The 26,633-nt window shown below is 37.6% G+C and overlaps 5 protein-coding genes across 10 annotated transcripts; 3 read left to right on the forward strand and 2 right to left on the reverse strand.

The window, feature by feature from the left end:
- Positions 1 to 302: 302 nt before the first annotated feature.
- On the forward strand, positions 303 to 3,459 carry LOC111483832. Of its 3 annotated transcripts, none has more exons than XM_023130169.1 (3): positions 303 to 683; positions 1,332 to 2,432; positions 2,520 to 3,459. In XM_023130169.1, exons 2-3 carry the CDS (start codon positions 1,440 to 1,442, stop codon positions 3,366 to 3,368), a joined length of 1,842 nt encoding a protein of 613 aa, XP_022985937.1. In that variant the 5' UTR covers positions 303 to 683; positions 1,332 to 1,439; the 3' UTR covers positions 3,369 to 3,459. The 3 variants fall into 3 exon arrangements, with proteins under 3 accessions (XP_022985937.1, XP_022985939.1, XP_022985938.1); XM_023130171.1 differs by having other exon boundaries at positions 1,433 to 2,432; XM_023130170.1 differs by lacking the exon at positions 303 to 683 and adding an exon at positions 1,133 to 1,226.
- A 3,309-nt stretch (positions 3,460 to 6,768) lies between these two features.
- On the reverse strand, positions 6,769 to 12,639 carry LOC111483884 (plant cysteine oxidase 5-like). 3 transcript variants are annotated; one of them, XM_023130254.1, is made up of 6 exons: positions 12,545 to 12,639; positions 11,591 to 11,878; positions 10,036 to 10,181; positions 9,728 to 9,875; positions 7,189 to 7,392; positions 6,769 to 7,096 (listed from the first exon to the last, which is right to left on the reverse strand). In XM_023130254.1, exons 2-6 carry the CDS (start codon positions 11,691 to 11,693, stop codon positions 6,972 to 6,974), a joined length of 726 nt encoding a protein of 241 aa, XP_022986022.1. In that variant the 5' UTR covers positions 11,694 to 11,878; positions 12,545 to 12,639; the 3' UTR covers positions 6,769 to 6,971. The 3 variants fall into 3 exon arrangements, with proteins under 3 accessions (XP_022986022.1, XP_022986023.1, XP_022986024.1); XM_023130255.1 differs by having other exon boundaries at positions 11,591 to 11,834; positions 12,545 to 12,634; XM_023130256.1 differs by having other exon boundaries at positions 11,591 to 11,739; positions 12,545 to 12,630.
- Positions 12,640 to 13,852: 1,213 nt separating this feature from the next.
- Positions 13,853 to 15,438, forward strand: LOC111483898 (multiprotein-bridging factor 1b). The gene is made up of 4 exons (XM_023130276.1): positions 13,853 to 14,118; positions 14,516 to 14,599; positions 14,859 to 14,941; positions 15,034 to 15,438. Exons 1-4 carry the CDS (start codon positions 13,977 to 13,979, stop codon positions 15,151 to 15,153), a joined length of 429 nt encoding a protein of 142 aa, XP_022986044.1. The 5' UTR covers positions 13,853 to 13,976; the 3' UTR covers positions 15,154 to 15,438.
- A 2,776-nt stretch (positions 15,439 to 18,214) lies between these two features.
- LOC111483855 (shaggy-related protein kinase zeta) lies at positions 18,215 to 23,182 on the forward strand. Of its 2 annotated transcripts, none has more exons than XM_023130208.1 (12): positions 18,215 to 18,461; positions 19,698 to 19,790; positions 20,043 to 20,102; positions 20,184 to 20,456; positions 20,544 to 20,618; positions 20,696 to 20,752; positions 21,016 to 21,156; positions 21,253 to 21,303; positions 21,380 to 21,475; positions 21,920 to 22,003; positions 22,267 to 22,368; positions 22,647 to 23,182. In XM_023130208.1, the coding sequence occupies exons 1-12, from the start codon at positions 18,315 to 18,317 to the stop codon at positions 22,740 to 22,742; spliced, it is 1,275 nt and encodes a 424-aa protein (XP_022985976.1). In that variant the 5' UTR covers positions 18,215 to 18,314; the 3' UTR covers positions 22,743 to 23,182. The 2 variants fall into 2 exon arrangements, with proteins under 2 accessions (XP_022985976.1, XP_022985977.1); XM_023130209.1 differs by lacking the exon at positions 18,215 to 18,461 and adding an exon at positions 18,968 to 19,432.
- Positions 23,183 to 23,831: 649 nt separating this feature from the next.
- LOC111483853 (reticulon-like protein B17) lies at positions 23,832 to 26,477 on the reverse strand. Its single transcript, XM_023130204.1, is given in 9 exon segments — positions 23,832 to 24,097; positions 24,099 to 24,208; positions 24,291 to 24,413; positions 24,910 to 24,975; positions 25,066 to 25,135; positions 25,238 to 25,382; positions 25,466 to 25,540; positions 25,633 to 25,786; positions 25,869 to 26,477. Coding segments are annotated over 9 exon segments (1,287 nt in total). The 5' UTR covers positions 26,347 to 26,477; the 3' UTR covers positions 23,832 to 24,031.
- Positions 26,478 to 26,633: the final 156 nt, after the last annotated feature.

Consider the following 26,633-nt stretch of genomic DNA (forward strand, 5'->3'; position numbering starts at 1 on the left):
GCACGACATCTCTAACTATTAAGTACTATTTTATTTTTGGTAGTATTTAAAGTGGAGACAAATATAATGGAAATTTGTTTTTATAAACTTTATATTAATGATTAAATTCAGAATTTTGTAATTTGTACTGACATCCGTTGACGTGGTAGACTTGTCAGGCCTACGTGGAGTACAATCTTGATCCCATACGTTTACGTGGCACCGAAGTGAGGAATTAAAAAAATTGAAAATTTCAGATATTGTTGATTTTTTATTTTCATTTCTTGTAATATTCTGATTTTGTTTTTTTTTTTTAAAAAAAAATTAAAATCAAGGAGGAGGAGAGTGACGGGTCTGGCCCTGCATGGAAGGGGCGGCCGTTCTTCAAATCCACAAATACTTCCATTATCTCTACTCTGAAGCAAACCCCAGAAAAGAAAAGGCGGTGTTCTTCCTGTTGCTGTTTTGTTGAGTTCGTCTTTGAAAATTGATCGCAAAGTTGCCTTTTATGCCTTACCCCCTTTTTCATTAAAGCTTGATCGGGGATTGTGTTTGTTTGATTCTTCTGCGCTTTCATGGCGTATAGCCTAGTTTATCCTTAATACCTCCGTTTTCCCCTTTCTTTATTCCTTCTTCTTTCATTATATTTCACTCTCTTCATAATCAACAGCTTTGTTCGTTTCTGGGTCTCTCCTGTTTCACAGGTTTGCTTCTGATTTATGGTTTTTTTTTTTTTCGTTTTTCTTTCTCTGTTCTTGTTCTGTTTCTTGGTTTGATCGAGATTGTGCTCTGTCTATGAATGAGTTTATGGGTTTTTCTTATGTTGAGTTGTAGCGTTTGATTTTCTTGTATTGTGTAGATTTTGAACTTGTTGTGTTTGTTGCTGAGTTGAACAGGATATCAGTTTTGTTTATGTTGATTTCTAATCATGTTCTTATTATTTGAGATATCGGTCTTGGAGAGGGAAACGAAACTAGGGTGTGGAAACCTCCCCTAGCATATGGTGAGACGAATGGCGATACGTATCGGGTCAAAGTGGACAATATCTATTGACAGTGGACTTGAGCTGTTACAAATGGTATCGTTCTGACTAGGACGCTGGCCCCAAGGTGTGGATTGTGAGATCCACTTAGGTTAGAGAGAGGAACGAAACATTCTTTATAAAGGTGTAGAGACCTCCCCTAGCATAAGTGTTTTAAAACCGTGAGACTAATGACGATACGTAACGGATCAAAGCAGATATAGCGGTGGGCTGTTACATATTATCAAAATAGTTTGATTCCTTAGAAAGTGATAGCAACTCTGTTTTAGGCTTGATAGTTCTGTGTTCTTGTTCTTCGTATTGTGATCAGATTGGTTGCTTGACAGAGGAAAATTTGAAAATAGTTATGAAGTTAATGGAGGTTGAGTTCAGATTGTAACTCATTTATTATCCCTTCCCTGGCTGCTGTAGTATTTGTATGAAGCTGAAGAATCTGATGGAAAACAAGCAATTGGATTTCAATCAGCCGTTTCTTTCTGTGAGGCGGGTTTCGTCCATGGAAACGTTGTTGAAAGCTAACAAAACAGTGACAACAGAGAATCGCTGGCCACCTCTTCCCATCTACAAGTCGGAATTGAAATCGGGTCCAGTGAGTAATCCGGGGAATGTTCCTTTTCTATGGGAACATGCCCCAGGAAGGCCCAAAGATGGAAGAAAATCACTAACCATAGGTTCTAAATCGCCGTTGGCTGCTCTGAAACACCCTTCTGGGATGTCGTCGGATTCAAAACAACAGCATTGTAATAACAAAGAGTCAACAAGTGGAGGAGAAGCACTTCCAAATTCTAACCATTCCCCTGTTCATAAGAACATCGTGAAGTTTAAGACCTTGAGGGAGAGGATCGAGAGAGATTTAAGTTCTGATTCGGAGGACGGAGATGAGACTTGTCTCGAAGCAAATGGCACCATTTCTAGATCCGAGTCATTTTCCATGAACTGCAGTGTAACTGGTTTGAGTGGATTGGACGGTGGTGATGTTAAACCATCGGGATCGTTCTCGAAAGATCAGCGAACTCACGACATAATGATGGGACGATTCCTGCCTGCTGCCAAGGCAATGGCTTCAGAAACACCTCAAGTTGCTCATAGGAAGCAAAGTGTTCAAAGAGAGCAGCGAAAAGAGGCAAAGAAGTTGATTAGAATGGGTAAGGAACATCGAGTAAATTCACTTCCACCGGTGTTGCCATCATATTATGCGCCTCCGAATCCACACGACGTTGAAGAAATAAGCGAAGACGATGATATTAGCCTCGACGAATCTGAGTACTCATCTACTAAATCTTGTGGTTTGTTCGCTCGATTTTGCCTTCTACACCCAGTTCCTGGAATGAGAACGCAAGGCGCCTCTGTTGCTTCAGCTCCTAGAGTTCAGAATGATAATTTGACTGATGGTTCTTGCAGCAGCATTAAGGTTCTTGGAATACTTTTCTCTTTAATTCATTGGATATTGTCATGTCAAGTCTTCTCAGTTGTGTTTTGTTTGGTCGTATATTCACAGAATCTTAGAAACGAGGAAAAACCGCTCGATGCGAATCAGATGGTTGAGAGCACGCCAAACGACTCGAGAAGGCAATACAAATCTCGCCTTTCTGAAGAAAAAGTTTTCCCCAGTGACCCAGAAGGAGTTAAGAGTTCCATACATAGAAGAGCAGGAACCAAATTTCGTGAATTGTTAGCCAACGAATCATCTTCAGTGAGCCCCTTTGTCGTCGAGAAAACATCGCTCGTAGATTCCGTTCACAATATGAAGTCTCGGAGTTCAAATTCAAGCTCTAAAGAGAATCTTCATTTGGATTCTTCCCCTCAACATGTCCAGCCATTAAATGTTGAAGGCAAAAACAAGAGGTTGAGCTCTACGAGTATCGAGTCAATGGATTCGTGTTCATCTTATTACGATACGAAAGCGAACTTGAAGGCGACATGTCATTTGGACGTAGATCTAATCCATGATGCAAAAGTGAGAGATGGAAGAACAATTGATTCTGAATGTGATCATCATAAAAAATCAAGTCAAGGAGAAAGCTCAGATGACTCTTTTGAGGATTTTGTCTCATTTACGAGTTCAGAAGCTTCGAAGCTACGTTTAGAAGGCCACGACCAGGATTCAATCACATCGACAAGCTCAAAAGCCACAGCGCTAGGCAAAATTGATCTCGAAAGCACTCGTCGATCGAAAAGATCCTTGTCCATTTCTTCACAGATTGCACTAGCTCCACCTCTACCGAAATCTCCATCCGAGTCCTGGCTTAAGCGCACATTGCCAACCGTTTCGTCGAGAAACTCGATGCCAAAGTCTAGGCTGGCTGCTCTCGTTTACTCTACAAGGCAAAACAACACTGTATTCTGATGCCAATGATGATGGCATTGGTCATGAAGAATAAAAAACATATTTTAATCCTCGTATTCTTATGTTTTATAAGACGGGAAAGCGTTCTCCATCCTCGTCCTCATATTTTAATTCTCGCCACATTTATTTTTGTGGAGATCGGATTCGTCCTAAAATATTTTTTATTTTACCATTTTTCATATATATATTTTAAAAACATATTCACTCCCAATAATATTTTACTTTTAGAATTAAAAAAGTCAAATTTTATAAATTTACATATATTTTAAAAGTTTATATATATAATTCATTTGAATTTTCAGCTTATAAACTCCTTTCGCAAGCAATTGGGACACGTTGACTTAAAACAATTAAAAAAAATTAATATAATCATAATTAATTATACAACATGGCAGTCACTATAAAAGTCAGCGTGACAGTCACTATAAATACAAGTTGTTCTATGTTTACCCGTTGACAAAAATGGGGAGGCCAATTGTAATTACAATCGGAGACGTTTCCTTGGTCAGCTCCGGAGCCTTATTCTTGCTTTCCGCCATTCTTCTCTCCATCTCTCTCCTATCCATCATAATATTTGCTTGCGCCGACTCCGGGAAGCCGGGAAGAGGTGGCCATGGCGGGGGCGGGGACGGAGGCGGTGGTTGTGGCGGCGGAGGCTGCGGTGGTTGCGGTGGAGGTGGCTGAGAATGATGTTGATTTAGTGCTTATTGCCATTATTATGTTCTCACACTCTAGTCCTATGGATCTGTATAAAAAGTATGATATATTTATTGTGATTATTTTTAGTTAGTTCGTACGGTATTCGAACTCGGTTAAAAGCATACGAGGAGATATTTTATTGTTATAAATTTTTATTAGTATTTGTACATAGGTTTTCTTGTTCGAGGTCGTTTCTTTTGACTATACTATTGTCGAAGTTTGTTATAAAATTTATGTATAATAAAAGTCTATATTTTATAAAGTTTTTAATAATTTTTGTTTCTTTATTGGGTTAAATTAATAAAAATAATCATAAATTTTGTATTTCTCAAAATATAAATAAATAAATAAATAATTAATTAATTAATTAATACGGAAAGAAACCTTAATATTCTATTCCAAAAATACCCTTTTAAATTTTTAATAGGTTTCAAAAATATCCAAAATATTTATAAACTTTACAAAATTTCAACATATTTAAAAAATATTCATAAAATTTTAAAAACAACATCAACATGTTTGACCGTTATAAAACTTTTTAACGTTGTTTTTCAAATTTCATAAATATTTCTTACGTGACAATTTTTTTAATAAAAAATATCAACAATTTATACCCGTAAACTTTAAATTTAAATAATTAAAATTTAAATAGTTATCAACCCATTTTCAAACCTTATAATATATATATATATATATATATATATATATATATATATATATATATATATATATTTTGTTTACATTAATCTTTTTCTTCTTCATACTGTCCTCTCCATGAAGAGCTCCCATGAGACGGAGAAAGTTGTGTATCAATTTCTCTTCTGCGTTCATCATCTTCTTTCATTATCCCGCAACCATTTTCAAAGCTATTGCGTAAACTCAACCGTAACTGCAACTTTCAAGAAAACAAAAACGTTCGATCAGTTCGAAGTAATTTCTGAAAAGATGATAACGATATGTCAAAATGATCGTATTTGAACATGATTTGTTGTAGAGCACTTATAGTATAGAATCAAACGTCGAAATGATTTGTCACATAAACGAACTTACTTCAGTCGAGGGACGTCATGGGAGGAGGGTGTTCGGATCGAAGCGGCGGGTAAGGTCGAACAATGGGGGAGAATGAAGATGATGATGGTTGAAGGTTGTGAGGAGAAAGAATTGATGGGGAGGCCATTTCTTGTCCTCAAGGAATCGGGTTGGCCTTATGGACCCATAAGATATCATACCATTGTGGAGATAATGATTTCTAACGGAAGCTATAAACTTCCATTTTGCTCTAATAACTACAAAAAGAAGCAAAAAGATTGAATTTTGCAACATACCCAGAAAAAATTGTGGTGATTTCTGAAAGAAAAGGGCACAAAAGCATGCGAAGAACTTCAGAATGAAGAACATGAAGAAACCCAGCAGCAGATGGACACAGATTGAGACACCCTTTTGATGGATCTTCAAACCCACCACGAAAAATGAAAGCTTTAATCCAATTAAGTCTTTGTCTCTGAGAATCGTGGCACTAGATAGAGAAAGGATAGTGAGGGAAAAGAGGGTTTTGCAAGTAAAGTCTTGAGCTTTGGAACAAAAAAGAAAACCCAAATATTCTTAAGACAATGGTCGGATGCCCCAAACTTTATTTTTTATAATTTTCATACGAATCGGTCTATTTACTGTCAAAAAATCATGTGATCACTTCGATTGTTCTGTTTTTTTTTTAGCATAACATTTCATAATAATATATTTGCTTTGGAAACATAATAATAATAATAATAATAATTGCTATGAATATTGTTGGGGACTTTTCATAAATGTGAGACGAATATTCATAGTATTAAAGTAGGAATTTTGAGAGAGAGAAGGAATTGGGATTCGTATGGATGAAAAAAACAAGAATATTTTCATATTTGTTAGTGGTAGAGTGATATCAAAGCTAGATACCGAGCGGTATGCCAATAAGGACGTTGGTTTCCAAAGGAGGATGGATTGTGAAATCTCACGTTAGTTGGATGGAGAGGAAAGTGAGACATTCCTTATAATGATTAGACGTGTTTTAAATCCATGAGACTAATAACGATATGCAACAAGTCAAAACGGACAGTAGTTACTAGTGGACGGCTTACTTTAACAATATCTCAGTGAGAATTGGATTATTGGTTTTGAAAAGTGTGCAAGGCCAACAAAAAAGAATCTAATTTCTAAGCATTGGCAAAAGAGCCGCCGCAAACAAAGCCATTTTGTGAGATCTCAATGCAGAGAGAGAGAGTCGGCGCCATTGTATTTTAGAATGTTAGCGTTGGAGATCCCATGTGCATGTTCAACCGTCCTTGAGAACAAACTATAGAAAATTGTTTACTAAAAACAAAATAAATTCAACAAGTAGATAAAAACTTCTTGGCAAACCTAAAAAGTTCACATGAAAGCCATTTACACCAGACCTTTTTCTCGAAGAGGTCACGATATACATGATCGGTTACCGAACAGAAGGGTATGCAGAAGTCGATAAATGAAACAATCCTTCCCAGCCCAACTGATATCACAGAAATAAATTCTGGGTTTTTTGTAGAGCATTGTGATGAGCCTAGAGACTGGCTGTATCTTAGGTTTTTGCCTGCTGAAAAGCAATGATATGACTATGAATAAACCCACATGGCACACCCGCAGTCAACTTCCCCAACCAAAACATGACAGATTCCCACAGAATGTATTAGCAACTAAAGCGAGGTAGATAATGAAAGATCAGTTAGGTGCAATGCAACATATGTGCAAGAAAAAATGCACAGCTGATTCAGTCAATATCAATGTTTTAATGACTATGAACAACCCATATACCAGAATTTTGCTCAAATCATTCATAGTTAGAAGATGCAGTTTTCCAAATGCGTGGTACAACTAAAACAGGAATATCGATCAAGTTCTTATCACAGGTCCCTTGTACTGCCCTCTCCGGATCACAAAGTTGTCGGGAGGTTGAAATTCCTCTAACCAAGTCACTTCAGAAACTGAAACTCCATCTTCATCCAATTGTAAATCACCTGTAATTCCAATTAAGTGTGTCAGCAACACCAAGAATTATGAGGAATTGTTTTTTTCGTGCACTAGCTCAATGAATCACAAATGGAATTACCAGGAAGATCCTTCCTTGGAGACTTCCGGAAATAAGTACAGTGTCGTCCATGTTCTGACGAATAAGGGGGCGAAAGGATGTCAAAAATAGCACAAGGTGTGATGGCTCTGAAGCTATGGATATTGCCTCCACTTGTGGGATATAGAATCGTAGTTGGAGTGGGTGCTGTCATCTCTGTATCTTTGACAAGCATTGCGGGTCGACCTGCCATGGCACCGACTACAGTTAGCAGATAAAACTAGAAATGAAGATCAAACTACTATGAGAATCTACCTCCAGAGTGGTAATGGAACAGGGAGTTGCAACAATCATATCCTAAACAATAAGGTTATCAGAAACCCTTCCAACAACTTCTCAAATACGTTTATTTTACATGCAAGTCTTATCATCTTTCTCCCGCAAGCAATCTTAATATCTATACCTTTACAAACACACAACATCAAGCATGAAAATTCATCATCTAAAGTTAGTTTTCAGAAATCTAGAACCCAATTGTGGTTCCAAGTAAAACCAAGTATAAACCAGAATAAGCCTGTCTTGACTTTTGAGGCATTCCATGAAGTCTTGGTCACAAACGCATGCATCTCCTTCTTTATTTTATCCATCTGTGTTGAGATTGACTGATTCATGCACCAATAAGCTTTTCTTAGCTCCTACTTGTGATGTCTTCGTTTCTGGCAATGTGTTGACTTGAATTATATCATTGTTTTACCTCCTAATTTTACTAGTAATCAATTGGTTTTAGATGTTTTAATGACTCTTGATCTCTCTTTTCAATACTGAGAATTTTGATCAAATCCTATCAGTAAGAAATCCATTACCACTTTTATCTGTTAAAATTCAGCATTGTGCATTTGTCAAGCATTTTCTGCTGCACAAATCGGGCTGAAAATGATAAAGGCCCAGCTTCAAAATATATGAAGCTTAGTATTTTGTTCAAACAGAATACTAATCATTCAGTTCAACTCACTTTTAGTCTATTAAATTTTGGCATTTGTACATTTGTCATGCATCTTCAGCTGCATAGTTGAAAGATCTCCTCATGAAAGGGGCTCTTCACGGCACATAGTGATTCTAGGAAATATGGAGTTGAAAATATTAAGATGGTGCAATTCATCAAAAAGATGCAAGGAGTTCTTTACTAAACAGAATAGTAAGGTGGGTTTACAAGTTTCTGGAAGAACCCCTGGTTGCTGATAAACATCAGAAAACAACCTCCCCCCGGTTATTTCAGATTCCCTGTGAAAAAACTGAGGTGTAATTTCCCAAAGAATTTAACATATAGACTATCTGTCTTGTACCTTAATGTGCACTAAAGATCACTTGCAATTTTTTCTTCTTTTTTGACAATTAGGATTTTTGTTGAGGATTATAAAATATTCTGCCTAGTTGAAAATGGAATTCCAAAGGAGACTTTTTCCCCTTTAGATGAAGAAATTTGATGATGGGAGGCTTAAACATGCTGAATATATCTTTTTTTTTTCTTTTTCTTTTTGCACATGAAATGATATGAAGTTAATAGAAAAAGAAGAAGACAGCCTAAGAGCTGAAGCCTGGAGTAGAGAAAACCCCCTCCCAAAAAGAAAGCTTTCTAATTGTTAAAGATCATGGAAAGGTTGTAATTACAAAACAAATTCCTGCGAGTAAAACATCACCATGAGGAGATGAGCTGTACATTTCTACAAAAAAACTCAAAAGAGGACGACTTATCTTCAAAGATCCTTTGATTTATTTTCAACCAAATGTACCATAACAATGTACAACACCACACAATTCCACAAAATGTTAGCCACCCAGAAAAAAACTTCCACGACCCAATCATCAATAGTCTTTGGCAACCAAATGTGCCATAAACATCCTGGATATCATTCAAAGAAGATATTGTAAAAGCTGTGCATATCACCGAGAATATGCTGAAGAGAAGCGGAAAAGCAATGCCATTCGTTCCTTCGCTGTTCTTACATTCAGACACTAGGGCGTCTTTTCCCAAAGAATTTAACATAACTAGGTGTTTCCCTCAATCTTTCTCTGGCTTTTGAAAAACTTCTTAATTCCCTCTTAAATGAAAAGTAACTTTTGTGGTAAAATATCGTCCATGTGATGGATGGGAGGCTTGGCAAGAAAAAAAAATTTAGAATTTTTTTTTTTATGTTCATAGAAGCAGGGACGTTTAGAACATTATGCACTTCAAAGTCTCCCTCCGGAGCTATCTTTCTCTCTCTCTTTTTCTTTGGTACCTATAATCTTTTTTTGTTAGCTGGATAAACTTTTATCATGTCTTGGCTCATTGAGGGCTGATTCTTTGATTAAGTGCTTGAGTGCTTATTAGCGAAGGTGTGTTTCCTGTATTAGAAAATATATAATCCGAGCAGACAACAATTTCATGTTCCAAGATAAGCCACTTCCTATTTAAGAACGTACAACAAGGAGGGAGATTATATCTTCCAATCACATATACTCTCTAGGCATGCGTATATAGAATTGGGAAATCGACAAAATAAAAACTGAGGATGGGGTGACAATGAGTGTAGTAACAAACCTTCTGAAATATTATCAAGTCCTGGAAAATCAAGCCAGTCATATGACTTGACATGCAAGGAGCCGTAAATTAGTTTGCTCAGCACGGTCATTCCAGGATGATTATGAAAAGGTATGATAGATGTTGGAGGCATACAGAAAATACCTATCTGCAAAAGAGTTCATAATAGTGAAACTTAGTTATTACCATAAAACCATCTAAGGCGTCTAGTTCAGTTGTTTTCCAGTTGAAAAAGTCTATACCCAAGAAAGAATTATTAAGTGTTCTACTTTCCAATGATAAAATGTGATTGGGACATAGATGCTTACGGAGAAGCTATCACACTCATGCAAATGCAAGTATTTAATTGGTGGAAATGATTGCCGTCTCCCATTACGTTCCTGCACAGGTCCCGGCCAATTACGAACTACTTGTGCCTCCTGTTCAAGACCTACATCAGAGGGCTTGATTTTGTCTGCAATCAAATTCTCTATGTTTAAATGTGAAAAACTACCAGAAACGCAAATAAAGACTCGATGAGCACTTGAGAACGATGCAACATTTAAAAAAAAAAAAAAGAATGTTGTGGAAGAATAGCACAAAGATAGTATTTCTGAACGCTCTTTCTTTCTTTTTTGTTTTTTTTTTTTGCTCTACCATCTCAAGTAATGCACCACACTACCCCCCTCACTTCAAGCCATAAAGAAAATAACATGGACCATCAATAACTGCATTGTATTTCCGACATAGGGGGTAGTCAATCCACTTCAAGCCATGAACCAGATCACCCAAACAAATGTATTTCAACGTATGTTGGTAAGTCGTTCCATTTTAAGCCATAAATCAGATTGTTTGACCAAATTTCCCATCTAAGATGTGCAAGTTTTAGAATCTCTCTCTCTCTGATAGGAAACAAATTCAATGATAAGATGAAATGATACAAAATAGGGCAACAATCTCATCCAAATGAAGTTACAAAAAAAAAAAAAAAAAAAAAAAAAAAAAAAAAAAAAAAAAAAAAAAAAAAAAAAAAAAAAATCTCCAACTGGAAATAAGAATCTCTATAGTACTGACAAGTAAAAATCTTAGAACGAAATGCAGAAGTTCACTAGGCCAAATGGCACTCAATCTACAACTGAAGTTAATGTAAGCTAATTGGAGTTGCAAAGGCATCTCTGTAAATGCTTAAACTAAAAGATACCAATATAGGAGTTGTAGAATATTTTCATCAGGTTAAATGGTACAAAATACCTCTAAACTTTGGAGTAGGTTTCAACCATGTGTCTAGACTTTAAAACGTTTATTTTAATCTTTAAACTTTAAAATTGATAAAAAAAAATAATACCCTAGGAAAACGTTTATTTTAATCTTTAAACTAGAGGCAATGACGTAGTAGCTAATGTGTAAAGATTGATTTTGCAGATGATGTTCTAATGTTAACTATATCATTTGAATTGAAATAAGTGTTAACAACGATCTTAATATTCTCTATAGTTGAAACGAAAAAATAAAAATAAATCCAGATATACTTTTTAAATAACTTCAAAGTTCAAAAATAAAAATGAAATTCTTCAAACTTTTTGAAATTACTTCAAAGTTTAGTATAAAATAAAACTCTTCGAAGTTTAGGGATACATTTGAAACCTACTCCAAAATTTACGGCATTTTGTATAATTTAACCATTTTCAGAATAGCCTCCACCATCTGATTTGATTGCCCTATAATACTAATATTGCTAAAATGTTCCAAAGACAGTGAGAACAAGTAAAATCCATTTCATGAAACATCTTAATCAAGAACTTGAATCGTCAAATTAGCGAGATTGGAGGATAAATTGAAAATTGAATACTAAACGGAAGCTATGGGGTGAAGAAAAAACCATACCTAACATGGCACGAACTTTTTCGAGGGCTTCTTCTGACACAGGTCCATTAGGAGACAATGCAGCTCGGCAAGTATTATAAAGTCTCTGTATATAATATGGCATGACGGTACCAACTTAACTGATAGGACTGAAGCCCGAAGCCAGTAAGCTGATAACGTCTTTTCAGTAAGTTTATGAACTGTAACGATGATAAAAACTATAACAGGACGGTATATTCTGCATATGTAGCCAACAGCAACAGATCTGCATGGCAGTGGATCCTCTCTTTTAACATTACTTATCAGTCCCTAAGAAACAATAAAAGAAAAACAAGCGACACTAAGTGTGAAATAACAAAAGCTCCTCAAAGCAGAACAATATGTTATTAAAATAACAACAGCCACAGTATTTCTTCCACGCGTAAATGAACAATAAAGTTTGCCAAGTGGATCATCAAATTTAAAACAAGATAATCAAATTGCATTCGCTGCATTAATTATCACTGTTGTAGCTAAGATAGTGCAAGAAAAACGAAAGAATTAGGACACTAAACGCCGTGTTTTTCATTTCCCGTACATCAATAAATCGCATCCTAAGCACGAACGAGATTTCTCAAGTCCTCCATCGTATTTCAACAACAAATACAAGTGCGATGCAAAGAACAGTGGAAATTAGTAAACATCTCGCAACATGAAAAATTAGAAAACCTCATCGAGGAGGAAAATCAAATACCGATGGAAGTAGATAGCAATAAACCGAAGCAGAAAATGTGAAAATTCAGTCGGGAAGCACAAGAACAAGAACCTAAGTGAAAGATGAATTCCAAAACAGGCAGAATAATTGCAGGAACACAAAGTTACAGAAACATAATCCGAAAGGGCCACCGATGAGAGCGAGGCGGCGGAAGGAAAATTAGTGAGCAAGAGATTTAGAAAGTGAAAGAAGAAGAAGAAAGACCTGAGAGGATTTGGTACCTGAGGAGCTGCACCGAAGCTGAGGGATCGCGCGCAAGCTTAGAATCAGAGGAAGGAAGGAAGAAGAAGGAAGATGGCGGAGCGGATTTATATTACGTCATTATTACTTTTTTTTCTTTTTTCTTTTATATATTTTGCTTCTCTAAACTGAGGAGTCCGCTGGCTCTTACTTGGCTCGTCAATGTTGACCACCTCACCGCTTAGTGTTTTTTTTTTTTTTAATATTTAACTAAAAATGACGTGGTAGAATATTTTTATATATTAAACACCATGTTATAATATTAGAAATTACGTTGATAGATCATTAAACACTATGTTCAATCGTCTCCGACACATCCGACTTGCCTCTATACTAGATCAAGTCATTCGACTCGACCTTGCCTCTACTTGGGGCCAAGGTCTCTCAATGCAATGTCGCATCTCATCTTGTCGTCTTAAATCCCTATTGACGTAGTCCATATGTCTTGACGCCATCCCAAGTCTTGAGATGTCGTCGGACATCACAACTCATTCGATCATGCCATTGAGAACGGGCTAACATGTCGTTCATCTTATTGGGACTTTCCAAACATTCATCCATCCAGGTTCTATCGAGGCATTGACCCTTCCATGTCCATGTCGTGTCATTTACGAATACCGTGCTGGATAACGAATGTACGTAGCAACCTCCAACACGTGGGTTGGGGTGCACTACTGGAACAACAGTGCTGCCCTATACTATGGAAAATTCATTTTAAAGGAAGTTGTACATGTTTGTTTATGAAATATATTGGTTTATTATATTTTTTTTATTAAATATTAAAACTTTTAGAAAATTATATATATATTTGTAAAAAATAACGCAAGTGACGAGGACGGAGACAGGGACGAGAACATCTCTACACATGACATGATGATATGGTGACCTACGTAAAGTCGTTTGTTTTCTTACCATAATATCATTTTTTTTAATTGTATAATATTTATTTTGATTTTCAATGTGAATTTAAAAGAAAAACATTTGAATAATTTAAGATAATTATTGTTTTTAATCCATTGCATTTTTTAGTTAATAATAACTTTTTAATTTATTTCTTATGTAAAAATGGAGAGTTTAAATAAGGATTTCAAAGATTTAGGGGAAAATGTTATTTTAAAATATTAAAATGTATAATGGTAGAGCACAAGTGGAAAAAATTAAATAAAAAGATTTAAAAGAAAAAAAAAACAGAAAAAGGATAAATAAAGAGCTTTGACGTGGCACTTGGTCCACGTGGCTGGGTACAGCACTCTTTCCTTATTGTTCCTCGCGGGAATAAGAGATGGCGTGAGTTGACTGCGTGCGTTTTACGCTATCCAGATTTTTTTATGTACCCCGACTAGAAACCCTAATCCTGATTCTGCGTATTACCGAGCGAGCAACTTCTTCGAGGGAGAACACAAGAAAGTTGAAATGGCTGGAATCGGACCGCTTACACAGGACTGGGAGCCGGTGGTCATCAGGAAGAAGGCACCCAACGCGGCCGCGAAGAAGGATGAGAAAGCTGTCAATGCCGCACGGCGAGCCGGGGCGGAGATTGAGACTGTAAAGAAATGTGCGCTCGCTCTATAACTTTGATCAATTATCCTTTCGATTTTCTTATTGAAACCCCAATCGCTGTTTTCTTGTTTTTGTTTTATCTTTCAACTCTATTTAATCGTAAGTTCATAACTGTTAAGCGCGGAGGTGATGATAATCGGGTTTTGGATTAGAGAGATACAACCAAGTTTCTTATTGGGAGGCCATTCGAGATGATTTTTTGAACTGGGTATCACATGGGGTGTCTAAATTTTCTCATGGATCGAGTGGGCAAGGATCGTTTGGGGGTTGGGATATGCGTATCTGTTTGAAACCCCCTTATACTCTGCTTATGTTTATTCACGATTCGTTAGGAGTCTGTTTTATCAGGTGAAATTTAGTGTTCCAATGATACTTTCTTTTGCGTTTTGCAGCTACTGCTGGCTCCAACAAATCTGCTTCTAGCAGTACTTCTTTGAACACTAGGAAGCTTGACGAAGAGACTGAGAACCTTACACGTTAGTACTTCTGGATTACACTTGCATAGCATGGTTGTACAATTTTTCTTTTTAAAATCTCTTTTTTCAATCAGTCAGAGGATCCGTTGGTTTCATATCTTATAAAGAGCTTGCATGCAGTGCATCGCATGATATATTTACTATCTCAATTACTTTTATATCTCTCTATAGATGGCACAACCGAGTGCACGAAGCTTCGTCATTTGATGTTAGCAATATGTTTTTAAATATCATTGTTCATGTTTTATTTTGACTCTAGATGATCGTGTACCAACTGAGCTGAAGAAAGCAATTATGCAAGCACGAACAGAGAAGAAGCTTACTCAGTCTCAGCTTGCTCAAGTATGTTCGTTTCATTTTTTGTTGGCTCGCTCAACCCCTTTTATGTGCGCGTATTAATGATGACCCGGACTTATGTTTTTCTTCCCCTGTAGCTTATTAATGAGAAGCCTCAAGTTATCCAGGAATACGAATCTGGTAAAGCTATTCCAAATCAACAAATCATTACCAAACTTGAGAGAGCTCTTGGAGCAAAACTGCGTGGGAAGAAATAAAGAGATGTGGAAAGTTAAGTATGAGTGCTGCACAAGCTTTTGTTTGAACCATGCACAAAAGTTTATTTCCTACCGTGGTTTCAATGTGTAATTATATGCGACCATCCTTGTGTGCTTTTATAACCACTGTTGCAATGTCTTTGTAAGTTCTTACCTGGAAATAAATGAATATCATGACTGTCATGTTGCGTTAGTTTCCAGATGTTTTGGCTGTACTTTTCACATCAGAATTAAATGGCTGCACCCATGACCATTAATAAGTTAGAACTTTGTATTGAGAGCGTATGGATGTTGTTTTCTGGTTGTTTCTGAACATTCTTTCTACAATTGATGCCAAGATGCAATTTGATTTCTGTGTAAGTTTCCCCTTTGTTCAAAGGATGCATGTGCATCCACTGCTAGCATATATTGTCTTTTTTGGGTTTTTCCTTTCGAGTTTCTCCAAGGTTTTTAAAACCCTGTTTGCTAGAGAGATATTTCCACTCTTTATAAATAATGTTTCAATCTCCTCCTCAACCGATGTGGGATCTCACTGTAGTCACGGTTGATTTTGGTTGGTATGATCAAATTTACACCCTCTATGCTTCGATCTCCTTCCCAACCGACGTGTAAACTCTGGTCAGCATTTCTATTTTCTCCTTGCCTAGGCCATAAAAAATGGTCACTGTTGAAATTTATTACTCTCAACAGTGCCCCCCCCCCCCCCCCCCCCCCCCCCCCCCCCCCCCCCCCCCCCCCCCCCCCCCCCCCCCCNCCCCCCCCCCCAACCCCCACCTCCTCCGAGGCCTCTGCCAATGCAACAAACCCTGCTTTTCCCTTCCTCACTCTCTTTCCCTGCCCTCCCCCTGCTGAATCTGCATGGGGTGAGAATTGAAACAGCAGAGTCCCAAACTATATCTAGCATGGTTCCTGGTCGATCAATGGAAACTGATCTCTCCTTAGTATGGAATTTACTCTCCATCGCCCTCCCTCTCCCTCCCTTTATTGCTTTGAGGTCTCTGGCACGACAATGCACACCACTCTCTAGCTCACCTATCCTCCAGCTTGAGAGTGAAGGCTTTGTCCAACAAGTTCAAGCATTTCTTGCTTCAGACTCCTTTACTTTTTTTTTACTGGTTTTAGGCTTTCATGGGAATTTCTAGCTTGGCATTTTAGCAGAACTGTACCAGGGAGGGAATTGAATGATGTCGGCCCAGAAAAATAAATATGGTTCTTGTTGAATCAATTTAATCTGATCCCTTCCCATTATGAAATCAACTCTGAAAATCTTGAATGCATTTTCCCATTTCTGTTTATGGCAAAATAGTTTTGCCCATTTTTTACACAATTCAGTAAAAGACTCAATACTAGTATTCTATAGAGATCGGTTATTTGCAATAGCTTCTTGTTATAGACAGTGTTGTTCTAAGCTCAAACAAAAAGTAAGCCATGTCGAGTATACTTGACCCAAGGCATATGTTCTCTTTCCCATTTCTGACACCTAGAGATACATTTAGCCAAACAGAATAAATAGATATCTGTCGATTCTTCTCTCTTTTATGTTGGTGCATTGAAGGAAAAATAGCAGAGAGCTTGTTTTAGCCAGAGGAAAAAGAGGAGAGACTTAGAGGCAGAGGAGGCCCTCCTTGTCATACCTGACGCCTAGACATGACATTAACCAAACATGGTAATCAGAACTTCTGCCATATTCTCCATTTACTCTCTCCCCTTTTTAATGTTGAGCTATTGAAGGAAAAAACACAGCAGAGTGCTTGTGTTATCCCCCAAGTTGGGTAAAGATATTCTTTCTTGACTAATTGTGATGCCCAACATTCGATGATACAGAAGGAAATTCAAGGCATTTATGAGTCTTTGAGGCTTAAAGCTGGGAGGTGGGGGGCGTGGAGGGTACTACCTCGGTTGTAGAGTAGAACGAAATATTTTTTATTAGAGTATATAAACCTATTCCTAGTTTTAAAATCTTGGGGGAAGTTCAGAAGGAAAAGTCTAAAGAGGACAATATTTGTTAGCGGTGAACTTGAGTTATTACAAATGGTATCAGAGCCAGACATCGGGTGATGTACCAGTGAGGACGTTGGTTCTCAAATGAGGTTGAATTGTGAGATTACACATCGATTGGAAATGAGAATGTGTGCTAGCGAGGACGCTAGACCTTGAAGGGGGTGGATTATGAAATCCCACATCGGTTGGGCGATAGACTTAAGATGTTGCAACACGGTCCCATCAAATGGGTTCAAGTCAAATCTTCAATCAAGAATTGTTTAGGTAAGCAAACTATGCACAGCACATATGGTTTGACATAGTCTTTAATTCATTCTAACAAAGTGGTTAGCAAGGAGAGTAGCAGCACATGGCTCCATTTCCCATGCATTACGCACATGGAACACACATAATGAATGGGCTCCTCTCACCCTATTTTCAACATTTTTACTTCCAATATCTAATTTCTTCCTCATTTTTTATTAATTATTTCGGGTGAAAAAAATAAAATAATAATCATTGTGGAATTTAAAAGCTTTCAAAAATATATGTCCATTTTTTCAAAGTCAAATTCCAGGTCAGCCATTAAACATAATTTATTGGATAAGAAACTAATTACTAAAATAATTGATTTTATTACTGTGGAAATTTTAGAAATTAAAATAAAAGAGTGATATTTATTATTTTTTTCTCTTATATTTCATTATTATTTTTTAATGATATAATGAAAATGTTGATATAGAACTGGAATTATTATTAAAAAAAAGTGAGTAAAATAATAATAATAAATTTCTTAAAAAAAATTATAAGCCGGAATGATTGGTGCTGAAATAAACCGATGGGTTCCATTTCCATGTGATTGTTGTCGGAAGTGTTTCCGGGAAGTGTATGGGAGTTACGGCACACCGCGATGCATTAGATTATTGTCACTTGGTTGGGACATAGATAAGACAGCAATGGAAGTCTGTGATTGGAGCGTGCAACTTCAGCTACGAAAGTTCGCGCGTGGGTCTACTCTATCTATTTCTCTAATGAGACTTGGAAATTTTGATAATTAATAAAAGAAAAAAGAAAAATAGGGACAAAAACGGGGAAGAAAGAGAAATAGAGAGAGAGGAGAGAGAGAATAGAGAGAGAGGAGAGAGAGAGAGAGAGAGAGAGAGAGAGAGCTCTAGTCTCACATGGCCTCCTTGCCATTAGGGCCTCGCCATCAACCTCCACCACAGCCACCGTCTCAGCCACCAGTACAGCTGCTACAGCAGCCTCCACCTGAAAATGACCGTCTAAATCTCAACTCTCACCGTGCCTCGGCAATGGACACCGATAAGGTTCTCTTCCTTTCTCTCTTTGTGTCTGTCGCCGTCTGTGTGTAGTCGGTGTTTTTCCTCTCTGTTATTTTTGCTTCTGTTGATTCTTTGTTTGTGCCTGATCTAGCTCGAGGTCGTCGTTTCATGCTAAGTTAGGAGCGATCTACGGTGATTTGGTAGTTTTCTCTCGTTGATTTGAAATATTTGGTCCAGTGTTTGATCAAGTATTTAGATGAGATCTTGCGTCTAAGATTGAGCTAAATTTGCTCCAACCGTTTTCTGTTAGTTTAATTGCTCTCAAAATCGAGGGAGTGGTTTGTAATCCACACCTTTTCCTTTCCTCCTAACCTTATAAATTGGAAAATTAACTTGGAACTGTGCGGGCGTCCGAATTAAACTTTGTATTGTAAATGAATCATCTAATTGATGATTCCGAATCTTCTTTTCCCAGTCCTTCAATTTGTTCCGATCTCGTGTAGTCTTTGTTATTGTTTCATCCTCTGTAATTTTGATTATTATTGTTTCTAATTACGGTTACTCTTCTCTATGAATCTTTTTAAAAACAATTATAGTTTGCTTTGGGAAGTCGATAACGGCTGATTCTCTCCTTAGTTCCTTGGGTGGAGATGCAAGGTCTCTCTAGCATGTGATGCAAGCTCATTGTAGCATGTGATGCTTTCTTGTGAACAATAGCTATCTATTTTGCTTTCCCAAGACGTTGCTCTGGATACATTAATCTGTCTGAAGTCCTACATTTCGAGACCCATCTTCAATTTCTTCAGATACATTCCGATCCTTGTCACAAATCCCAAAACACCATCATAAATTTTCAGCTGATGCACCAGTTATATAATTACTGTGAAGTTAGTTTTGTAGATGTGTACATCGTCCTTCACTTCCTAAAATAGACGAGGTGCCTCACATGGGATTCTAGGAACTGGGAGCAACAAATACTCTATTTCCTAAAATCAATCGTGGGCTTTCCTACTCAGGTTTCTTGATACTAGATGTGCTTTCATTGAATGTGGATAATCATTCAAAACAATTTTGGTTCTATGATTTATCAACAACTAAAAGGTTTTATTTACATACTGTTCAGTTCTATTCCCAATAAAATAGGTTGTACGTTTCACTATCACAGGCTTATATGTGGATGAGCTCTCTATGTTTTCATGTGTCCTTTATGCATCTAGTGTATATCACTCATAGGCCTAAACTTCCTGCCTGATTTACCATGCTTTATGCTGCAAATTCCAGGAAATGTCAGCTGCAGTAATTGAAGGGAATGATGCAGTAACTGGTCACATCATTTCCACTACAATTGGTGGCAAAAATGGTGAACCAAAACAGGTTAAACTCTCATTCTCCTCATCTCATAATTGGTTCCAATAATTTTCTCCTTCAGTTCATTTGTGGAATAAATGTGTTTGTCATATGTTTATAACATAGTTTAATATGGGACAGTATACAACTTACCTATTTAACCAATAATTCATTTGTTTTTATGAAACTTAATAGGAATCTAGTAATCTTCGATGCAGTCAGAATTATCTTTGAAATATAAATTGCTGACATGTTAAATTTTCATTTTTTGCAATGTAGACAATCAGTTACATGGCTGAGCGTGTGGTGGGTAGTGGTTCATTTGGAATTGTATTCCAGGTAATGCATAATTATATATCACTATATGACAAAGTTTGTGCTCTTTCTATATTTTTGTAGTTTGACATCCCTTTTTATCAGGCAAAATGCTTGGAAACAGGAGAAACAGTTGGCATAAAAAAGGTTTTGCAAGATAAACGTTATAAAAACAGGGAGTTGCAGCTAATGCGTCTGATGGATCACCCAAATGTGGTCTCTCTGAAGCATTGCTTCTTCTCGACAACTAGTAAAGATGAGCTTTTCTTGAATTTGGTTATGGAATTTGTTCCCCAAAATATGTATCATGTTCTTAAGCACTACAACAGCATGAACCAGAGGATGCCACTCATCTACGTCAAACTTTACACATATCAAGTATGGCATATTATTTCATTTACAATGCATTAACTTTCAGTGGATTTGTCTTATATGCTAACGCTCAGTTGTAAATAAAATCTTCAGATCTTTAGGGGCCTTGCATATATTCATTCGGTTCCTGGGGTCTGCCATAGGGATGTGAAGCCTCAAAATCTTTTGGTATGCCTTTTCCCCGTAATTCTTCTATTTTCCTATGGTGGAACTATGTTTCTGAAACAATGCCATGGAAATTGCAGGTTGATCCTTTAACTCATCAGGTTAAGATTTGTGACTTTGGAAGCGCAAAAGTACTGGTACGCTCTCTTCATTTCTAATTTTTTGGTTGACACACATTTTCCATTTATTCATATATTCTGCATAAGACCAAGTGTTGAAATTAATAGCTTAAAGTCCAGTGTTCAAACCACTAACTATGAGTTTTTCTTTATAAGAAAATTATTCCATCATGTAACTCATCTCGATGTATGGTTAGAAAGAGACTAATAAAGTCATTTGAATAATCTATTGACGTACTTCTTTCTCCAATGACACTTTTTCCTTTTGCTTCTGTTTTCAGGTTAAGGGTGAAGCAAATATATCATATATATGCTCACGTTATTATCGAGCTCCAGAACTCATATTTGGTGCAACAGAATACACAACCTCCATTGATATATGGTCGGCTGGTTGTGTTCTTGCTGAACTTCTTCTAGGCCAGGTCAGTGATTTTGACATTTCAATTTCTAATTATTTCCCGCAAACAGATGTATTTCTACTCTTGCTCCTTTTGCTTAGTCTTTCTGATTTGTTGCAGCCGTTGTTTCCCGGGGAAAATGCAGTGGACCAACTTGTAGAGATAATCAAGGTGATACCTCAGTTGTATGTTGATTCTAAAACGATCAAAATGAAGTTTCATCTCTTATCTTTTAAGCTTCTTATAGGTTCTTGGTACTCCAACTCGGGAAGAAATTCGATGTATGAATCCAAATTACACAGACTTCAGGTTCCCTCAGATTAAAGCCCATCCATGGCACAAGGTATACAATTAGATTTTGACTCATTCAATCAAGTGAGTCAATTTTTTTTTTTTTTTTTTTCTCTTCCTGTAGGACGTGAAAATATGATTAGAAAAGTCTGCATGCAAACTGTGAGCTCATAAATGTCATAAGAAAACTCAGTGGTCAAAGAGCTTTAGTTAAATCCTTCTTAAAAATTTTACGTCACTGTACTTATATTAGTTGCACCTTCATGTAGCTCTAGTTATCTTTCCATGTACCGTGCAATTTAGAGATTGCCTGATTAATGTGAGTGTTCGGAATTGGGATTTCCTAAACTTTCCTCGTATTCTCTGTTCTTCTCTTCATGGAATGTAACTGTCATCGTTATGGGTTTTGTGCCGCACTATTTTGCGTGCTGGAACAATGTGGGTTTTCGATCTTTTGCTCCAACATTTCTACAGTTAAAATGGTTATTCTGTTTAGGTTTTTCACAAGCGAATGCCTCCTGAAGCCATTGACCTTGCTTCACGTCTGCTTCAGTATTCTCCTAGTCTTCGCTGCACAGCTGTGAGTTGAACCGCTTTCCACTCTTCATCTGAATTCTAAGTTACATGCAATACTAATGTTTTATTTTTTCATCATAAATCAGTCCTATAATAAATTTCGTGAAGAAGATAATTGCACTTGGCATATTTCATTGTATCATGTCTTTATCTAGCCAAAGATATCCCCATTCAGGACTTTGGTTTTTGGATATTAAGGAAATTCCTGTTCATGTTACTGATGGTGATTGTCGGCTTTTACTCATCTTTTCTTTCTATTCATTGCAGCTAGAAGCGTGTGCGCATCCTTTCTTTGATGAGCTACGGGAGCCCAATGTCCGCCTCCCTAACAACCGCCCATTGCCCCCTCTATTCAACTTTAAGCAAGAAGTAAATTAACCTTTTATTTCCTATTCCAAACAAACTTAAGATACTGCATAGGTTATATTCAAGACTTCTCTTTAGGAGATGGAGATGATAGGCCATTTCTGTGCAAGACAGTTCTGCTCCTTTGTTACGGCATCTTAATTATATATTTATTTATCTACTTTTCATGAAATTCTACATAGATCCTAACTGCAATTCCCTGGATGGACAAAAGAAATTCTATCAAGAGGAGAAGAGTAAAAAATTTCAAATTGACATTTCATCCTCTCATCTTATTGCAGTTAGCTGGAGCATCCCCTGAACTGATCAGCAGGCTGCTACCAGAGTACGTGCGAAGACAGATTGGTCTTAGTTTTCAACATCAGGCAAGTACATAAAATGAAGACACGAATCAACATATAAGTGCCGTTTACTGGGTGGATGGACAAAATGCAAACAAAAGCACCTTGCAATCTGGATATAACCAAGTAGGTTGGCCAAACTCTGCCCTGAGACGATTTTCAAACATACCACTGGCTGTTTGGCTTAGCGTGGAAAATGGTGATTTTAGCCAATACATATTGATTTGTATTCCCATGTCTAGATTTTTTTTTTCTTTTCCTTTTTCGATCCATAAAATCGGAGAAAGCTGTATGACAGAAAAGGTATGATTCATGTTCTGGCTAGGCAGTGCCTCCTAAAAAAGCAAGCTTAGTAGGAGCTCGTGGAGCTTATTGGTAGCATGGAATTCGAGTTGTTTTATCCTGATAAGTTTTCTGTACGTATCATTTAGTCTGTTTCCAAATCATATTTAGTATTCGAGCTTACTTTTCTTCCATTTGTTCTTCCATGGCTTTGCTAACTGTGTTTTGTTATTATCTTCATCCTCCATCCTCTTCCGATTTTCCTGACGTAACCTATCGACCTGACTCGATCGACATTGACAAACCCTATTGAATATAGAGCCTTAACATTTACTTGATGAAATGACCAAATTGTGCTTTGGTTCTTTTCTCAAAGTACATATTAATTACCGTTCAATTCAGTTCATTGCTGAGTTTGATACAGGGAAAAATATATTGATGGAATATTAAATTGGCAGGAATGTAGAATCATGGTCACTGTTCTCACCTCTTGATATAACTCAAAGTTTATAGGTATAAATTAATTTTTTTCTAACTCGCGATTGGTTTCTCAATTCATCTAAACAAAATGCAAAATGGCAATGACTTGACGATAGAATCCGATTATTACATGCACATTAAATGCTGCCTCTAGGGACTGGTTAAGCAAATCAAAGGTATGGCCCAAAATGATTTGTTTAAATGAAGACACTATGAAAAGAACAATTACTTGACCTATAATTAGGACACACTAGTCTCAAAAGCTAGATCCGCCACCCCCACCCATGAGACTAATCTTCATGAGAGGACCCAAATGTCAATTCTAACTTAATTTGAGATTTTCAGTGTAAGAGCATATGCAGATTTGAGCTGAAAGATGTTAGAATCAATCAATTAAATTTGAGTAGGAGAAGACTAACACATTCCCAGCCAAGCTAAGCCAAGGTTGGTGAATATAGCTCAACTGTTGGCAGTTACTCCATCCCTTAAGGTCGGAGGTTCAAACCAAAAAAAAAAAAAACACAACACAGCCGATGGTGCAGACAAGAAGCAGCAAAACCAAATCAAGGCTGGCGATGGGGTTCCGCCACCACTAGAGCTTGCCTCTGCTCCTCCTCCTCCTTAGCCTTGTTCTACTAGAACCAGTGCCTGGCACTCGTCCTCTTGTACGTCTACAGCTTCCGGTTCCGACGACACTATAAATTGCCGGCAGTACCGAACTATAACTAGAGCTATGAAAGCTGTAACAACAAATCCTTAAAGAGCTTAATAATCATCATTTACTGAATGAAGAAAATTGACAACATCTTACAGGATTCTTACCCGTGAAAATTCGGGTCTTTAGGGATGAAAAGTTCCAGAACACTGTGGCTGCTGATCCTACCACTACTTTCTTATGCGAGCAAGCTTCCCATACTTCAAACATCCATTGTTTCACAGCATCGGCTGTTAAAATTTAAACCCCATCGTCATCTTCTTCAGTTCAGCATCACATTATAATTATAAAAACCCAACCCCACCGCTAGTATTTATTGTCTGCTTCGACCCATCACGCATCGTCATCAGCCTCATGGTTTTAAAACGCGTTTGCTAGGGAGAGGTTGCCACACCCTTATAAGTAATGTTCGTTCTCCTCTCCAACCAACGTGGGATCTCACAATCCACCCCCTAGGAGCTCAGCGTTCTCACTGATACACCACCCCGATGATTGGCTCTATATCATTTGTAAAAGTCCAAGCTCACCACTAGTAGATATTGTTCACTTTGACTCGTTAAGTATTGCCGTCAGCCTCACGGTTTTAAAACTCATCTGCTAGGGAGAGGTTTCCACACCCTTATAAGGAATGTTTCGTTTTTCTCTCCAACCGATGTGAGATCTTAAAATAATACAAATGCATAAGCAGCTATGTTTGAGTGGGAGTTTCCAAGAATTGCTGTTTACCTTTGCTGTTTATCTTAATTTGGTAACATGAATATAGCTTTGGCACAGAGAAACTGGCAAAGAACCCTGCAAGTAAATGTTGATTAAAGTAAGTAATCATAAATCAACGGGAGATTTTTAAGCAAGTTCTGAAATGATCTTAGTTATAGTATATACCAATTGCACAGAGTCTTCTAAGAGTAATAAGATGTCCATACTCAGCTCCTAAAATGAGGAATGGAGCTACCTGCAAACCCAGAAAGATTTGTATCACATCCAACCACAGAAGTTAAAATGATTTGTTATTTGACATTGTAGAATGATCATGGATATTGAGTTTTGTGGTTACTTTCAGGGTCATCTCTGCCTCTCCACAGAAAAGCTCCGTTATGTTTGAAATGACAAAGTTTGCAGCTGGAAGAACCAGCTTCACCATGCGTAGTACGTCATCTTCTTTAAGCTTGAAGTCGTTGTGTTTCTTTTCCACATTGTTCCTACAGTTTCAAATTTGATATTAAGTAAAGAAAGAAAGATTGGTGGGGTTTTAATGTGATTAAAGATTGATTAAGAACTGTACCTTTGACAGATTGAATTGGAGACAAATGCAAGGCCAAGAAACAGAAGTCCAAGATGCGAAACCGCCGAGAAAATGCTGTGATCATTGATATTAGAACTGTTATTAAATGATCACACGCTCGTACGAAACTATAATGGTTAACGATTACTCGAGTTAGAGAGGCAGACCTAAAGCTAACTCCTCTAGCGAAGCAAGAGGAGAAGAAAAATAAAGAACCAAGTCCAAACCAAAAGCTAGACTTCGCCGCATCTTTCCACATGATCAGATCAGTTATCAGCTGCCTGATTCGATCCAGACTACCATTTTCGTCATTATCAAGCTCTATTATACAGACAAGAACCACTTCAGATCAGAGAGAAAGAAAATCAATCAATAAAAGAGAATAGAGAAATCTTTGATTTACTTGGAGTTGAACTCGAAGGCATCGTTGGAACTGGAACCAAACTCAGCTTGTCCTTCTTCGATCTCCCGCTCTGCCTTTTCTTTCTAGTCTTCACAAACTCTTCCGCCAAAGACAAATCCCTCTCTTCTCTGATCTCCACCTCCGATCGTCTTCTCGACCTTCTCACGCTCCTCGGAGAAGCACAGCCCAGAAGCCCAAATGGGAGGCCGCGGGTTTTACACCTTCTCCGTACGGCGGCGGCCTCCATAACCTCGTCGTTCATTTCGAACCGATCCACGAGACGGGACCTGGATTTCCTGAGAGTGGATGGCGACAGAAGCAAGGGCTGGTGAATGGAAGGGGAATGGGTTTTGTTGGGCGGCGAAGAAATGGTTTCGACTGAGAAATGGGGAATTTGGTCTGCTTCAATTGCGAGACGTGCGGCTGACTTTGTTCGAGATCGAGGGTCGGAGCGGTGAGACGGAGGAGTGAAATCCATGGAAGAGAGTAGTTGCTTCAATGGAAGATTTCGCTTCTGAATCGCAACGGTTGCGAGTTTCTACTTCTGGCTTTGATTTTGATTTTTAAAGGGGAGGGAACGTAAACTGAAGACCCATGCTGAGTCGCTGACTTGGGACGGATATGGATTCCTTTTACGACACCGTTTCGCCTTTGTCTTTTTTACTCTTTTATTTCAAATCTTGAGGGTGGGACAAAACGTGGGGCCCACAAGCGGCGCCAACGGTCGCATTTTGGATTATTGGAATTATTGATCTAAGAAGTATC

This window comes from Cucurbita maxima, unplaced genomic scaffold (assembly GCF_002738345.1).
Source record: "Cucurbita maxima cultivar Rimu unplaced genomic scaffold, Cmax_1.0 Cma_Scf00009, whole genome shotgun sequence".
NCBI classification, from domain to species: Eukaryota; Viridiplantae; Streptophyta; class Magnoliopsida; order Cucurbitales; family Cucurbitaceae; genus Cucurbita; species Cucurbita maxima.

Coding starts and splice junctions, on each gene's coding strand:
- LOC111483832 (XM_023130169.1), top strand. CDS start 1,440: ATGAAGCTGAAGAATCTGATGGAAAACAAGCAATTGGATTTCAATCAG. Junction 2,433..2,519: donor GTTCTTGCAGCAGCATTAAG/GTTCTTGGAATA, acceptor GTATATTCACAG/AATCTTAGAAACGAGGAAAA.
- LOC111483884 (XM_023130254.1), bottom strand. CDS start 11,693: ATGCCATATTATATACAGAGACTTTATAATACTTGCCGAGCTGCATTG. Junction 10,182..11,590: donor AAAAGTTCGTGCCATGTTAG/GTATGGTTTTTT, acceptor ATTTGATTGCAG/ACAAAATCAAGCCCTCTGAT. Junction 9,876..10,035: donor ATGAGTGTGATAGCTTCTCC/GTAAGCATCTAT, acceptor ACTCTTTTGCAG/ATAGGTATTTTCTGTATGCC.
- LOC111483898 (XM_023130276.1), top strand. CDS start 13,977: ATGGCTGGAATCGGACCGCTTACACAGGACTGGGAGCCGGTGGTCATC. Junction 14,600..14,858: donor AGAGACTGAGAACCTTACAC/GTTAGTACTTCT, acceptor TTTTGACTCTAG/ATGATCGTGTACCAACTGAG. Junction 14,942..15,033: donor CTCAGTCTCAGCTTGCTCAA/GTATGTTCGTTT, acceptor CTTCCCCTGTAG/CTTATTAATGAGAAGCCTCA.
- LOC111483855 (XM_023130208.1), top strand. CDS start 18,315: ATGGCCTCCTTGCCATTAGGGCCTCGCCATCAACCTCCACCACAGCCA. Junction 21,476..21,919: donor AAGCCCATCCATGGCACAAG/GTATACAATTAG, acceptor TATTCTGTTTAG/GTTTTTCACAAGCGAATGCC. Junction 22,004..22,266: donor CTAGTCTTCGCTGCACAGCT/GTGAGTTGAACC, acceptor TATTCATTGCAG/CTAGAAGCGTGTGCGCATCC.